A 15,490-nucleotide genomic window follows, 5' to 3' on the forward strand; every position below is an offset into this window, starting at 1 on the left:
CGGGCTAACCAAATACATCCAGAAAGTGTCTTAATATCCAAAATCTGAAGTTAAAAAAAAAAAATCGCTCCGTTTTAGGGGTCTTGTGAGATGGTGTGTGGCATTTCAACACAAATCGTCAACCTTAAAATTCAATGAGTAAAGCTGTCGCATAAATCGGTCTACAGGTGGTGATTACTAGAAAATTTAAAACGACACAAACTTCCCCTTCAAGAGTGCGGCTTCATCCCTCTGCTCTCCTCCCCACTGAGAGCTGGTGTGTGGGGAGCGTTCTCGCGCACTATGGCTGCTGTCGCATCATCCAGGTGGGGCTGCACATTGGTGGTGGTAGTGGGATTCCCCATTACCTGTAAAGCGCTTTGAGTGGAGTGTCCAGAAAAGCGCTACATACTGTAAGTGTAAGCAATTATTATTATAATTGTAAGCTGTAGAACTGGGTCGAGTCACACACAGTCTTCCGTCTAGATTAAATGTTGTACTGCACATGTTCTGCTGGTGTCCACTGTTCCGTTTTTGTTTTGTTGCTATACAATAAGAGATTGTACTGAACGCATTATGCATTTCTGTACTAAATCCAAACATTTATTCCATCTATCGACCTACACTGTGACAAAGACCTACAAGAAACACTCCTTAGAGCTCTTGCTGGCACAGCGTCTTAAAACTTGAAAAATGTGAAGATTCCTCAGGACAGGAACTAGGGGATCTATGTGGAGCTGGACTAGGCTGAGGCCTGGGTGGGGTGGGGACAGGATAGAGGTTGCTGGAGCGTCAAAGTACAGGTGTATTCTGGGAAAGCTCAGCTGTCAGGCCCAGTGGAGAAGTGTTCTCCGAGCCACAGGCCAGGCAAGAGCCACCAGTGTCTGGAGCAGTGGGACATCACCAGACGAGATGGCAGCTACAGAGGATCTTATGAAGAGTCAACACACTGATGATTCTGAGAAATGACAGCACTTCTGAGCGATAACAGGGTGAGAGGTGTGGAGACGTGCAGGAACACAGGCCTGGGGGCCTCAGTACAGAAGAAGAAACCCACGGAAACCACAGAAAGATGTGCTGCACGCTGAGCTTCCTTTTGTCTGAGAAAGGAAGTGAAACAGGTGAAAGAAGTGTGTGACAATTACAAGCCTGCTGTATCGCATTCAGCCTTTCGTAGTTTACAATCTTATTGAAAGCCCCTCACTTGTCTATAGTTTTAAATGTAACCTTCCAGGTGATCTCTGGTTTTTGATTTAATCTAAATCTGTTTGCATTTAACCCTTTATTGCACAATTATTTCTCTTATTTGACCACTCAATACACTTTAGAGACTGGTGCCTTTTGTGCTAGAATCTTATGTGTTAAATGATTTCTTAGAAATACATTTTATTTTACTTCATTATAACTGCATGCATTATTGATAAAAACATTAAACTGCAGAACTAAAATGTCACTAAATAAGTTCAGTCAGCTTGATAAATTAAAAGTGGGTGAATAAAGTGACTATGGCTGATGGACGTTACAGGAACAAATGAAGGAGTATTTATAAATGTTATAAATAAGACATCTCACAATAGTAAACATGCTAAGAAAATATCAAACTATCACCAAATATAAGCGTTCTCTTAGTGTTAGTTGAAAGACCAATGTCCCAGTTATCCCAGAGCAGTCCCAGACAGCCTGATTGAGGAGACCCTGCAGTCAGACTGGAGCACTGTCTCCCCTGCAGTCACACTGTGGACACAACACAAAACAACACAGATTGGCAACTTCACCAGTAAAAAAAGTGAAAGATTCTACACACATTATACTGAGAAACCTGGACTCTACACACACCTTATACTGGGAGAACTGGACTCTACACACACCTTATACTGAGAGATCTAGACTCTACACACACCTTGACAGTTGTACTGAGGGAGCTACACACTACACATAATGTACTGAGAGAACAGGATCCTACACACACTTTACTGATAGAGCTATAGATTACACACACCTTGAACAGAGAGAGCAAACACACACTCGATTCTGGAAGAGCCGGACAAGCCAGTAATCAAACGAGTGTGGTGAGTCCACACTCAGCAGCACAAAGACACACTGCAGTGATTGTGTGAAACTGGGGTCCTATATCTCACCTTCGTCTTCCTCAGGGTGGAAAACCAGCCCATCCTTCTGCTCCTTCCATTTCAAACTGATTCTGTTCATCCCAGTGTGCCTGGACAGCAGCCCCCTCATCCGGACAGAGAAGAACAGCACAGACTGCCTGAGAGCAGGGCTGGATCTGGACTGGAGCACCAGCCAGCAATACTGATCCATCACCCTGAGTGTAACTAGTACAGTCTGTACACTGATCCAGTAATACTCACACAGTCCTGATCATTATAGATATATAATTCTCCACACTGTACACTGATCCAGTAATATTCACACAGCCCTGATCATTATATATATATATCATCCTCCCCAGTGTACACTGATCCAGTAATATTCACACAGTCCTGATCATAATAGATATATTATTCTTCACACTGTACACTGATCCAGTAATATTCACACAGTCCTGATCATTATAGATATATAATTCTTCACACTGTACACTGATCCAGTAATATTCACACAGTCCTGATCATTAGAGATATATAATTCTACACACTGTACACTGATCCAGTAATATTCAAACTGTCTTTATTATTATAGATATATAATTCTACACACTGTACACTAGCCAACTCAATACACTCAGTGGGGTCTCTCTTAACCCAGGTTAGACATGAGCCCTGTGCAGACTCTGTCGCACTCAAGCATGTAAAAACACTTATCAGGATTCCTGGCTCTGATGGCTGGCAGCACCCTCCTGGTTTAAGAGATATTCTCTCACTCCAGGGTCATTAGGGTTCATCCCTTTATCCAATTGGAGTCCCACTTTCATCACCACTCTCTTCTTCTCTGTGGAGATAGAGATAGACAGGTAACCAGCCTCTCAGAATTACTGAAGCACTCTGATGCAGTTAATGATACTGCAGTTGGCATCTGTGCATGATCTGATTATGATCCAGCTCAGCATTATAAAAAGGGCACTTCTCGTTGAGGAAGAAAACGTGAGAGAACAAGATAAATATGGCGACGTACAGATCAAGGAAGAAACGTGCTTGATAGTTTATCTGCTTTCTGGCATCCAGACAACAAGGAGGGCTGAGGACCAGAGAGAGTCACGATCACCCCCTACAGTGACCAGCAGAGAAAAAAAAGCACTTGACCCAGAACCCAGAAACAAGAACCGAGAACAAGAACAAGAACAAGAAACAAGAAAATACACAATGAGAGAACCCAGAAACAAAAACCGAGAACAAGAAACAAGAAACAAGAATCAAGAAAATACACAATGAGAGAACCCAGAAACAAGAACCGAGAACAAGAAAAAAGAAACAAGAACAAGAACAAGAACAAGAACAAGAACAAGAACAAGAACAAGAACAAGAACAAGAACAAGAACAAGAACAAGAACAGGGAACAAGAACAGGGAACAAGATTAAGAAATAAGAAACAAGAAAATACACAATGAGAGGAGACAGCAAATGGAGGGCATTGAATACAGTAGGAGCAGAGGGGTGTATAACAGAACCCGTTTAATTAAAGGCCCTTCGAATGAAGGTTTTGAGTCCAGATCTGAAAGAGTTTCGGGAAGGTGCCTCTCTGATATCCTTGGGGGTAGAGACCCAGAAAGATCACTGGAGAGCTGAAGCGAGGTCTGATGGGGAAGAGTGAGATTTCCCTGGATGACGCGAGATGCGCGACAACGCGAGATGGACCCCCCACCAAGACCACAGCAGCTGTGTCCTCCCTCCCTCATGTCAACCCCTTGATCGACTCACCGCTGAAGCAGAAGAAGGGCAGTTTCTGATCGCAGCCGGTGTCACTCCAGTACCCCGTGGAGCTGCCCGCCATCAACAGTGAAGCACAGTCCTCGTTTCCGGCAGCATTGTCAGGGACGCCGCCTGTCCAGTTGCGGAAAGTGTGGTTGCTCGGGCTCGACCACTTCCAGGGCTCCATGAACAGGCCGATCCAGACGTAGTTACCCTGCGCCGTCAGTCGGACCTCCTCGTTCTCGCTCCGGTTCCTCACGCTGGCCAGGTCCGTGTGCTGCTCCCGGCAGTACCTCTGGGCTGCGGTGAAGTTCTTGTTCATTTCTATCAGGAAGTAGCTCCCTGCAGCGTCTCTGCTCTCTGTGAAAACAAGTCGGAACCAAAACCTACGAGTCTAAAGACTCCAGACTCATCAGATTCATTCCAACCGCTGTGTCTGAATGTTTGTGAGAGTTGTGTGTGAGAGTAACGTTATTGTCGCGTCAAACAGGAAGTATCTCTTTGGCTCTCCACAATCTACAAGCCAGCAGACATATCACTCTGCAACTCACAACTGACAGCCTCCCTTACTGAAGCTCAGCAGGTGTGAGCCTGGTCAGTACCTGGATGGGAGACCTCCTGGGAAAAACTAAGGTTGCTGCTGGGAGAGGTGTTAGTGGGGCCAACAGGAGGCGCTCACCCTGAGGTCCATGTGGGTTCTAATGCCCCAGTATAGTGACGGGGGACACTATACTGTAGACTGGCGCCGTCCTTTGGATGAGATGTAAAACCGAGGTCCTGACTCTCTCTGGTCATGAAAAATCCGAGGGTGTTTCTCGAAAAGAGTAGGGGTGTAACCCCGGCGTCCTGGCCAAATTTCCCATAGGCCCTTACCAATCATGGCCTCCTAATAACCCCCCTCTCTGACCTGGATTCATCACTCTGCTCTCCTCCCCACTGAGAGCTGCTGTGTGCTGAGCGGACTGGAGCATCATCCAGGTGGGGGCTGCACACTGGTGGCGGTAGTGGGATCCCCCATGATCTGTCAAGCGCTTTGAGTTGAGTGTCCAGAAAAGCGGTACAGAAGTGTAAGCAATTAATTTGTTTATTGAACGTCCATCATTCTATGCTTTTCAGATAGCTGTGGTTCTCTTTCATCCACCCATTATCATCCATTATCAGACAACGGCTTCTTCCAAAGAGGGGTCATGCAAGGCTGGAGTGTCCTATACCCTGGGCACACACACACTTGCAAGGTAGTCTAGAGACATTAATTCACCCAGCCACCATCTTTGTGGAAGGCGTCACGGAGCTGGAGCACTTTGAGAAAACCCCTGTAGACGTGGGGGAAGCATGCAGACTCCCCCCAGAATGTGATCCACTCCAGAGTTTCATCCAGGGCCAAAGAATGGGGAAGCCCTAATTCCCCTGCAACTCACCTTGATAGCAAATTAAGAAAAAGGAGTCACTACAAGGATAGTCATTCCAAGTCCCAGATAATGTCATGATCGCACAGTTTTCTTGCCCCTGAAAATTGTCTGGTTGACTTATAGCCCAGTTGGTGAAATTTGATCCATTCTGGTGGTAAAGATGGATGTTCCCCATGGACCACCGCCAGCTCCACTGGTCCCGATACAGTCCTATCCAGCCGGCATATTGAACAGGATTCCCCGCAGTCTGGAGGAGCCGCTCGTTGTCCTCTGGGCTGTCAATCACAGCCAGGTCAGTGTAGTTCGCCCTGCAGTAACTCTGGGCTTCGGTCCAGCTCTTCTCCAGGTTCACGTAGTTAAAGTGATACTGACGAGCGCAGCAGGAGGGGACACCCCAGAGCCCTGGAGAGAGAGAGACACACACACAGGACACATCAGGGACCCCAAACCCCCAGAGACACAGAGGAGGACTCGAGCAAGCGTTGATATTAAGTGCATGGATCTTCCCGTGAGTCTCTCTCAACGCCTCGATGCCCTTGCAGATCTTGAATCCTTGCATCGGGGCCCGTCGTGGTCAGCGATATTCAAGACCGAAAAGATTCAGTTCCTTCAGCACACTCCCCGGGATGGATCTGGTTAATAGACTTCTAGACTGAGCACCTTAGAAATTTCTGACTAGTCTGTTGTTCAATATAAACATACCACTGGACATGATTTGAAATCTGTGCTCTTAACTTTGTATCCTAGCATTGTGTTCAGTTTCTAACTGCGTGTCAACATCCACCCCTCAGTCTTCTCCATAAGCAGCCTCTCCTGGCTCGGCCTTTCCTATTTTGCTTTGTTTGGGTGTGTTGCCTGCCCTGCAGACCCCACATCTCGTCCATGTTCAACCTCTTCTGTCATCATCATATGGAACTGAATCTCTGTGTATTTCCTCTGCTGCTTGGACAGTCTGCTAATCCTCTGAATTGGGTGCCATCTGGACTAATCAGGTGGCTCGTGGACTCATTGAACCAGCATCTAGATCAGCGACATGAACCTCATCAAAGTATTCATCCCCAACGTCTGAGCTTAACATTAAGACGTTGTGGGCAGAGTGGTGGTTCTGTGGCTCAGGATCTGTGCCTGTGACTGGAAGGTTGCCGGTTCAAATCCCGCAGCTGGCAGAGGAACCCTGCTCTGTTGGGCCCCTGAGTGAGTCCCTTCACCCCAGCTGCTCCAGGTGGCGCTGTACAATGGCAGACCCTGTGCTCTGACCCCCAGCTTCTCTCTCTCCCTGTCTGTGTGTCTAATGGAGACCAAGCTGGGGTCTGCGACAAGACGAATTCCTCATGCAAGAAATTGTATAGGGTTAATAGAGAAACATTATCATTAACATTAGGAGTTTCCAGCAGGACTTAGAATCTATGCAATCTACTCTTGTGAGTTTAGTAATGAGATATAACTTCCCATTTGCATTTAATATTCAGCTGTGAAGCCATAAAGATTTGCAAAGTTCGGTGTCTGAGTGTTGACACAATGACAGCGTCGTGGTTTCTGCTCAAAGCTGACCCCCACACAGGGCATAGAAAGACATATGTGACCAATTCAAGCCAGGACTGGAAAAAATGGGATTAACTCCAGTGATCTGGTGTCAGGTCTTCCTGCTCCCTGTGTTCATGGGGGAGATTCTTACTTGTCTGCAGTTGCACTGGTTAGTACTGAGGTCATACTGGTTCCATAAAGTGCTGTCACAAGAGTAGGACGTCAGTATCAAGTTCCTTCTCAGGGGGATCATTACAAGATATAAATGAACTGGCTTCATCCCTCTGCTCTCCTCCCCACTGAGAGCTGGTGTGGGGGGAGCGTTCTGGCGCACTATGGCAGCCGTCGCATCATCCAGGTGGGGGGCTGCACACTGGTGGCGGTAGTGGGATTCCCCATGACCTGTAAAGCGCTTTGAGTGGAGTGTCCAGGAAAGCGCTCTATAAGTGTAAGCAATTATTATGATTAAAACTGTTTAAAACGAGATTTAAACCTCCAGAGGGCAGTGTAGCAATGCATTTCTCGTAGAGATCAGCGAACTGGCTGCACCTGGGGGCCGATAGAGCCCTATAAACGCGTTTCCTAAAAGCGGCGCCGGTGGTTGGCTAGTACAAGGCGTGTGGTTTCTGGAAGCAGCACGTATTGAAGAGCTCAGGGCGTGAGCGTTTCGGAGACTTGTCTAGTTTGCATGTGCTGAGCTGCTCTGCTCTCATCTGGGGTCCGGCATATTCACTTAACTTTGGACCAATGAAACCCTTCGTCAGACTTTTCTGGTGCAAAAACGTTTGATTTTGTTTTCCTGTTTCACATCTGTTGCATTATGTTCAAAATGAGGGGACAACGACAGATCTTTCGTAGGAAATTGCATGCTTAGAGCTCGTTCTAGGATGCTAAAAGATCAAGCAAGGAATAGCAAGACGGTGACCGGCCCGCAATGTCAGCGGGGGCTGAGAATCGAATTTTATCGTCTGTTCTATATTGAGTGGATCGATTTAACGCAAGCAACGTTTTTTTTTCAAATGCCAAAGTTGTGCTTCCGCAGGTTAACGGCCGAAGAACATTCATATCGAGTACAGTAAGTGCGCGGCACACTCCGTGTTAACAGCCAGCCTGATAACGTTTCCTTTTCGGACGTTGTTGATGAAATTGAGTAGGGTGAAAAAAAAAGTAGTTTAAACTCTTTAGTGGATTAAAACCGAGCTTGGTATTTTCGCAAGACGGTATTGCAAAGATGAGGCTTCACCGGTGCAAAAATAATGCTTTTATAATGCTGAAACAGTAAACACTCCAGGCTTAACATTAAATATAGTGTGTGTGTGTGTCCTGCGATAGACTGGCTACGACGCTGAATCGGATCCAAGTGGCGAGAGAAGGGATGAATTAAGGTCGTGCGTTTCTGTGTCGGTGTGTGTCGTCCTGCGACGTTGCTTGCTGGGATCGACTCCGGCTCTCCGCTGACCCTCAACTGGGAGCCCCCGCCCCCCACTCGCGGTGGGGGAAACCTCACTTTTCTGTGCGCTTTCCGACACCTCCGAAGGTTGACTGGCTTCTGGGGGAAACTGGCGCCGCTGTGAGTGTGCGTCAGTCCTGCCATGGACTGGCGTCCTGCCCAGGGTGTACCCTGCCTTGTGCCCATTGCTTGCTGGGATAGGCTCCAGTGGCAGGACTATGGTAATTCTAGCGTTTCTGTGGGACGATATACGTGGGCTAGTAAGCACCTCGCACATGTGCGCTTAGTAAAACACAAAGCCTATTACTGACAAATGATAGTCTAACAACTGTATTAGGGCTTCGACAACAAGTGTTAACCAGGGCGTCAGAGCAGAGAGCAATGATTTCGTTGTGCTGAATTAACATGTGCTGCAGTACTACGACTGGCCAGCAGGTGTCTCCAGCAAGCAGGTTAGGTAGACCGTGCTATCCTCTCCGATTTTACTTAATTCCTTCCACTGTGGACACCCCACTCTAAAGGTAAAGGGGACTCTCCTCCACCATCACCAGTGTGCGACCCCCACCTGGATGATGCGACGGCAGCCGTAGTGCGCCAGTACGCTCCCCCCACACACCAGCTCTCACTGGCCAGCAGGCGTCTCCGTCAAGCAGGTAAGGTAGAGCGGTGTGGGTCACCTGTGGGTGGGAAGGGTTTGCCGGTTCAAATCCCGAGACCGTCAGAGGAATCCTACTCTGTTGGGGCCCCTGAGCGAGGCCCTTCATCCCAGCTGCTCCAGGGGCGCCGTATAAATGGCCGACCCTGCTCTCTGACCCCCCCAGCTTCTCCCTCCCCTGTCTGTGTGTCTCCTGGAGGATCTGCTTGAGCCCTCCCCGTACCCTCACGTCCATAATTGTTCAATTAAAAATAGATTTGAAAAAAGGGCGGGAGCGGTGGCACTGCGGCTCAGGATCTGCGCCTGGGGCCGGAAGGGTTTGCCGGTTCAAATCCGGCGGCCGGCAGAGGAATCCTACTCCGTTGGGGCCCCTGAGCAAGGCCCTGAACCCCAGCTGATCCAGGGGCGCCGTACAATGGCTGACCCTGCGCTCTGACCCCCAGCTTCTCTCTCTCCCCGTCTGTGTGTCTCCTGGAGAGCCAGCTGGGGTCTGCGAAAAGACACATTCCTCATGCAAGACATTGTATAGGGCCGATAAAGTGATCTTATTTTAGATTCTGACTCTCCCACAACGCTGAACTGGATGACTAAAGAGATTTGTAAAATCATTTGAAAAAGAGTGCAGCTCAAAGTTTTGGAAAGTGTATAGAAAAAGCTGATGAGGGATGGAAAGGAAATATATTCAGAACAACTTGGGGATAAATTCGTCTCAAGAAATGAGCAATCCAAAATCCTTTTTGAGTTTTGGGCAACTGGGTATGGACTGGTCAAGGAACGTCTTGACCTGATGTCCTTTAAGAGGGAGAGGAGCACGCTTCTCGTATCAAAAGGAACTGGAACAAGGAGATTTGTGGGGAATGGACTGGATTACTCGTGTGCAGGAACAGAGCCAGAACTTACAGAACTTGCTCTGCCAGCGAAGCAGTAAGAAATGAATTGGATGGTGCTTTCATACTTTCAGTTCCCTGGATGACAGAAATGACATCTACGGATGGAAGGAGGAACTGAAGACCTGTTCTTGCATTTGTGATTTGTGAAGAGTTGCCCCATGGAGAGGAAGACGAGGGGCTCTTGTGTGCCTGTGCCCCCCCCCCCTCTAATTGCACTGTCCGTGTTTTTCACAGGCAGGTAGGAGCTGAAAAAGTCGCTGAGGTGCTCCTATTTCCCCCCAGCCTTCCTGGACACCCTGATGGAGACCATGCGAACTCCACACAGAAGGTGCCCCCTCCTGGGATTCAACTCCCAGGAGCCACGAGGCCCTCAAAAACTTCAGCGCCACCCGAGTGTCCCCATATCGTAAGCGCAAGAATACGAAAATTAATGTTTGTGACGATGGGGGGGGGAGTGGAGATTGGACAGATTATCTCCAGTTACACATGCGTCAATCAAGATAAGGGTGAAACACCATCATTTCCCCTGATGAGTATCATCTACAGATGAAAGGAGGTGCCTCAGGAGGAGCTGAAGACCTGTTCCTGTTGTAAATAAACGCTCTAGATCTCCTCTCCTGCTCTGTGACTCTGCTACAGGGTGGTGGCCAGTCCTGTGGACTCTGTTTGTCTGGGATCTCGCTCTGCTCTGAGAGAGGCCGGTCAGTCCCGGTGAAGGATGGAGAAGATCCTGTTGGTCTTCTCCCTGGCTGCACTGCTCCGGCTCTCCTCAGCTGGTAAGTCCCACAGCTGTCGAACAGCCGTAGGTCGGAGCTTTTATACTTGAAGACGCGATCAGTAGTGACAGGGGCAGGAGGAGGTTGTTTATTTCATACCTGAAGACGCGATCAGTGGTTATAGCGATAGGAAAAGCAGCACGGCACTGTTTGGGTGTGGCTGAGCCTATCGTTTAGGAACCAGGGGGTCGTGGGTTCAAATCCAAGCTGTGCCACCGTTTGTACCTTTTGAGCGAAGCGTTTAGCTTGGGTTTGCAGTAAGGACTGGGGGGGGGGGAGGGGGGGTGTAAAAGCATCTCGATGCGAAGGGGGATTATATCGCCGTAGATATGCCTAGCAAAATAAAAACAAAAACACCTTTTAAGAATGAAGATGCAACGTCTCTAGTGGCATTTCTCAAGATCTCTTGTGAGGTGTGTGCGCGTGTGGGGATTTTAATATCTTTTTCTCCAGCGCAGAACCGCCAATTTAGTTATTGCTAGAGCTTAAAAAAAAATTGTGATTTCGTTTTGATATACGCATTGATAAAATCACCCAAAAGGTATGATCAATAAAATAGCACAGTGAAACGCTGATTTTTTCTTTGTGCAAAATATACTTTATTTCTGCTACTACATCTCAAAAAAAAAAAGGAAAACCTTCTTGCATATTAGTAAGTTTTGCACACAAAAAAACTTTCTGAACAGCGGTGATTGTTCATTATCAATCTGTGGGTTGTTACACCCCTACTCTTTTCGAGAAATGCCCTGGGATTGTTAATGACCACAGAGAGTCAGGACCTCGGTTTTACGTCTCATTCGAAGGACGGTGCCTGTTTACAGTCCAGTGTCCCCGTCACTATACTGGGGCATTAGGACCCACATAGACCGCAGGGTGAGCGCCCTCTGCTGGCCCCACTAACAGTTGCAGGGTGATATGGCTGCTGGCTATTAGTCCCTGTATGGTGCTCTCTCACCGTAGAGAAGGCCCATTTTGCAGCATCGCGCTTCATCCTCCCTCTGAGGTCCGCCAGTATCCTCTCCTCCAGCCCCCTCGCTCCCCACTCCGCGTTGTGCTGGGTGAGAGTGTTCCTCGACTCCCGCAGGCCTTGTTCTGCGAGGAACAGCAGCACCCACAGTAGGTAAAACTACTGTGGGTGCTGCAGCAGAATGTACTGGTGACTGAGCACCACTCTCAGGAGTTGAAACGCAGATATACCACTAGTGATCTCAGCTCCAGTTTCACCAGAATCTCCACAGACATCTGTGAGCAAATGATCGCTTATCTCCCAGCAGCAGCAGCAGCAGCAGCAGCAGCAGCAGCAGCAGCAGCAGCAGCAGCCCAGGATGTGGGCAGAAAGTCAGTAGCTTCTTGCTTCAGGCTCTGCATTTCCTTTTCCTAAACCACCAACCATAAAACAAACTCGGCTCTCCCCCCCTATCTAACAAGTGCTCTTTAAAAAAAATCCAAATGCGATAACATTTGACTGGTGGCTTTTGCATCGACGCAGCTACGTTTTACACACAGGAACGAAGGATCCTGATTTATTATTAAAAAAAACCTTTTATAATATGTGCAGAAAGACCGGATCCACCTAATTCTGTTGTCTTTCAGGAACCGGTACTGGACATCGCAGGAGATCTTCAGACAGCAACCTCCCCGAATGCAAGTTTTCCATTAAATTGTCTTTCGGTTACATTCTTCTTTAAGCTCTGTAAGATCAGACCACTTTATTGGCCCTATACAATTTCTGGCATGAGGAATTGGTCTTGTTGCAGACCCCAGCTGGCTCTCCAGGAGACACACAGACAGGGAGAGAGAGAAGCTGGGGGGGTCAGAGCGCAGGGTCAGCCATTGTACAGCGCCACCTGGAGCAGCTGGGGTTCAGGGTCTCGTTAAGGGGGCCCAACGGAGTAGGATTCCTCTGCCAGCCGCGGGATTTGAACCGGCAAACCCTTCCAGCCACTGGCGCAGATCCTTAAAACCACCCCGCCGCCCGACATATAGGTACCGGTTACCTTTCTAGAATGATCATATACAGATGCAGCCATTCAAAATGCGCGGGCGATACCGCATTATTTTGCGGTGCGCTGTACGCAGTCTACCGCGAGTTACCGGTAAATACCGCGAGTTACCGTAAATTCTCCTATAATACGACAAGCAAAATAATAGTATCCGGAATTTCCGCAAGGTGGAGCTAATAAAGCTCAACCTCTCATGTTTGAGCTGTGGCCATCAAAGTCTTTAACGGAGATATTACTAATAGTATTAATAATGAATGACCTTGGACAAGCTGTAAGTGTAAACTCAAAGTATTGCCCTGGTCCACATTCTTTTTTTCATTGACCGTCTTTGTACAAGTAACACCACAGCATTTCGCAATCACGCATTTGTTTCCAATCATGCAAAGTACAGTAATTTTTGAGAATCGATTCACCATGCCTTTCACATGCTCATAAAAGAGATTGATTTAGGAACATAAACATATTACCGTATGCAAACTGTACTGTATACAGTATGTATATGTATATTTAATGTCTTAACTGTGCCCGTTTAAGTATTGAATATTCATATCTAATTTTACCACTGAAGGGAAATCTTAGTAGCTTAGCATAAAAAGAATAGGAGCATACTGCAACGCGTGTGAAGGCCATAAACGATATTAATTTTGGAACATAAACATACAGTATATGGCTGGTCTCGGTACTTTAAAGAAAACATACACGAAACATGGTTTCATTATGACCAGAATCGGTCTTGAGATATTTTTAACTTGATTTACAGTATTTGAGAGGTATGTCTTAACACCGATACTACAGTACGTAAATACTGCTCACGTATATGTTTCTAGGTTTATATTATGCATTTCATACAGTCAAATTACTTTTGAGCAACTAATAAGAAGCGCGAAACGGTATGCCCAGGGCGTTTTAGTTTCGTTTTGTCCGGGGACTGCTTTAACTATATCGCCGTGGATTGATTAGGGATATCAAGTACATACAAGTCATTTTTTAAATGTTGTAGTTTGTCTTGTAAAAATGTTACGAGAACATCATCTGTCAACAATTACACAGGTTCTGTTTCCATATTGCGGATTTTGGTTACGTAATATTATTTTCTAATTTCACGTTGTGAATATATGATTTGGGCAAACAGAGCCGCAAAGAAGTACATTATGGGTTGTTGGGTTTTTTTGCAGTTTTATCTAGAACAAGCGATGCTTAAACCTTTGTCTGATTCTTGTGAAACTATCCACACGACAGTTACAGTACCTAGGAGTTGACTTCAGTGATGTCACTGATGGGATGTTTCTAAAAATCCATCCTCTGTAAAACGTCTTCTCTAGTTGTCCTGCATATGTATTCGCTAATGAAGCTGTGTGTTCTGAGCCTGGATCTCTACATTTCTGTATGAACCAGCTTAGAGGGCTAAAGACAGCTTGTGTTTAAATTGAGTGTAAGGCAATTTATGCTTCTAAAGTCATGGTCAGCATTTATTATTGTACTGTGCTGTAAACTTGTTCTGTGCCTAGTCACATTATTTTATAGCGTTTTTATAGCGTTATCAAATCTGGTGGCGCTGTGTGTTAGTTTCCTGACTCCCATGTCACATGGTCTGTGATTGAATCCCATGGAACTATGACTTTATTTTTTAACAAACATTTCTTTGAAAAAATGAAACGTTTCCCTTGGTCAGAGATTAAATAAAACCTCACTCGCACCAAACAAATTTATATTTCTAAATATCACAACATGATCGAATTTAAGTCTTTTTTAATAACAATGAATAGTCACCTATGCATTACAAAATAAACATTTATATTGATTTGAATCGCGTTTTGATTGAAATCGTAAACGCGTGTTTAAATATATGTGTTTAAAGGCGATATACTGTATAAAAGCGCTGATTCTTATGGAGTGTGTTCCGCCGGGGATTCAAAAAATTTATTTTTTTTAATCGCATATCTAAGGAAAATAGCAGTATAACTTTGTTCATGCACAAACAGTGGCATGTTACATTATAATTTGGGTGTCTCCTCTTGCCAGAAAGCTCTAAATTGCATTTTGAGTGCGGTTTTTGACTTTTTCTAAATTGCAACCCATAAATAAAGCTGATAAAAGCTTAGACTAACTGTATTCTAAACTGTATTACAACGTAAATTGCAAAAATGCACTTGGAATCTGTCCAAGCCCTCCTACGAAAATTATTTAAACTGCGACACTGATCATTCATCTCTAAATAAACTTTATTTTATATAGCGTTTTAAGCGAATAAGTAATTAGATTGCTCATAAACCTAATCGCTTTTTCTACATAAACACAGCGTGATTGCTCTCTGAAAATGCTTTTCCTTTATATTTAGGCTCGGATTTCAACTATAGATCGTATTATTATAAACTTTCTTGGAAAAATGTATTTTATGTAAACCATGTTTGCTATTAATTCATTTAGGGCTAAATACGTTCATTGTCTTCCAATCGAGTCGAGTTGACATTGGAAGCTTGCCACACCCGGACTGTTAAACCAACGCATTAGCACGTCAAAGCCCATTGAGGGTATTGAGCCAGTATTGGCTTTAGTATTAGCCATACAGAACATTAAAGTGCCCCTTTTCCATTCAGCGGGTGCCTGAGCCGCTGTGTCCTATCTTCTGACAGTCGCCGTTGTGAATGTCTGTAGAGTGTATCTTATTTTTAGTACTATATTTTTGTATTATATTCCCTATTAATCAAACTCTAAGAGTATGTATCGGCTTGTCCCCTCCTCCCGCCCCTCTCTGTGTACAGTGGAGCCTCCTGTCCAGCCAGCACATGTCCACAGACATTCACAACAGCGACATATCATAAAACGTTTGCGCATATAGTTAAATTATTAGTTGTTTTTCAGGAAGTTAAAAAAAACACTTGAATTACTTATCCAGTCTCTCGAAATGAAGTTATTTTTCAAGCAATGCAACAAACGT

The 15,490-nt window shown here is 45.9% G+C and overlaps 1 protein-coding gene across 1 annotated transcript; it reads right to left on the bottom strand.

The window, feature by feature from the left end:
* Positions 1 to 1,680: 1,680 nt before the first annotated feature.
* Positions 1,681 to 9,118, bottom strand: LOC148813367 (macrophage mannose receptor 1-like). Its single transcript, XM_088907970.1, has 7 exons — positions 9,107 to 9,118; positions 8,845 to 8,905; positions 5,264 to 5,656; positions 3,855 to 4,205; positions 2,838 to 2,928; positions 2,117 to 2,218; positions 1,681 to 1,717 (listed from the first exon to the last, which is right to left on the bottom strand). Exons 1-7 carry the CDS (start codon positions 9,116 to 9,118, stop codon positions 1,681 to 1,683), a joined length of 1,047 nt encoding a protein of 348 aa, XP_088764096.1.
* Positions 9,119 to 15,490: the final 6,372 nt, after the last annotated feature.

This window comes from Atractosteus spatula (genome assembly GCF_055471065.1).
Source record: "Atractosteus spatula isolate fAtrSpa1 chromosome 10 unlocalized genomic scaffold, fAtrSpa1.hap1 SUPER_10_unloc_1, whole genome shotgun sequence".
Classification (NCBI taxonomy): domain Eukaryota; kingdom Metazoa; phylum Chordata; class Actinopteri; order Semionotiformes; family Lepisosteidae; genus Atractosteus; species Atractosteus spatula.

What these genes read in the sequence shown, in the direction of transcription:
- LOC148813367 (XM_088907970.1), bottom strand. An exon ending in GCCCTTCTTCTGCTTCAGCG is followed by an intron (nt 2,929 to 3,854) that starts GTGAGTCGATCA and finishes CTATCTCCACAG; the next exon opens with AGAAGAAGAGAGTGGTGATG. An exon ending in CACCCTGAGGAAGACGAAGG is followed by an intron (nt 1,718 to 2,116) that starts TGAGATATAGGA and finishes TGTGTTGTGTCC; the next exon opens with ACAGTGTGACTGCAGGGGAG.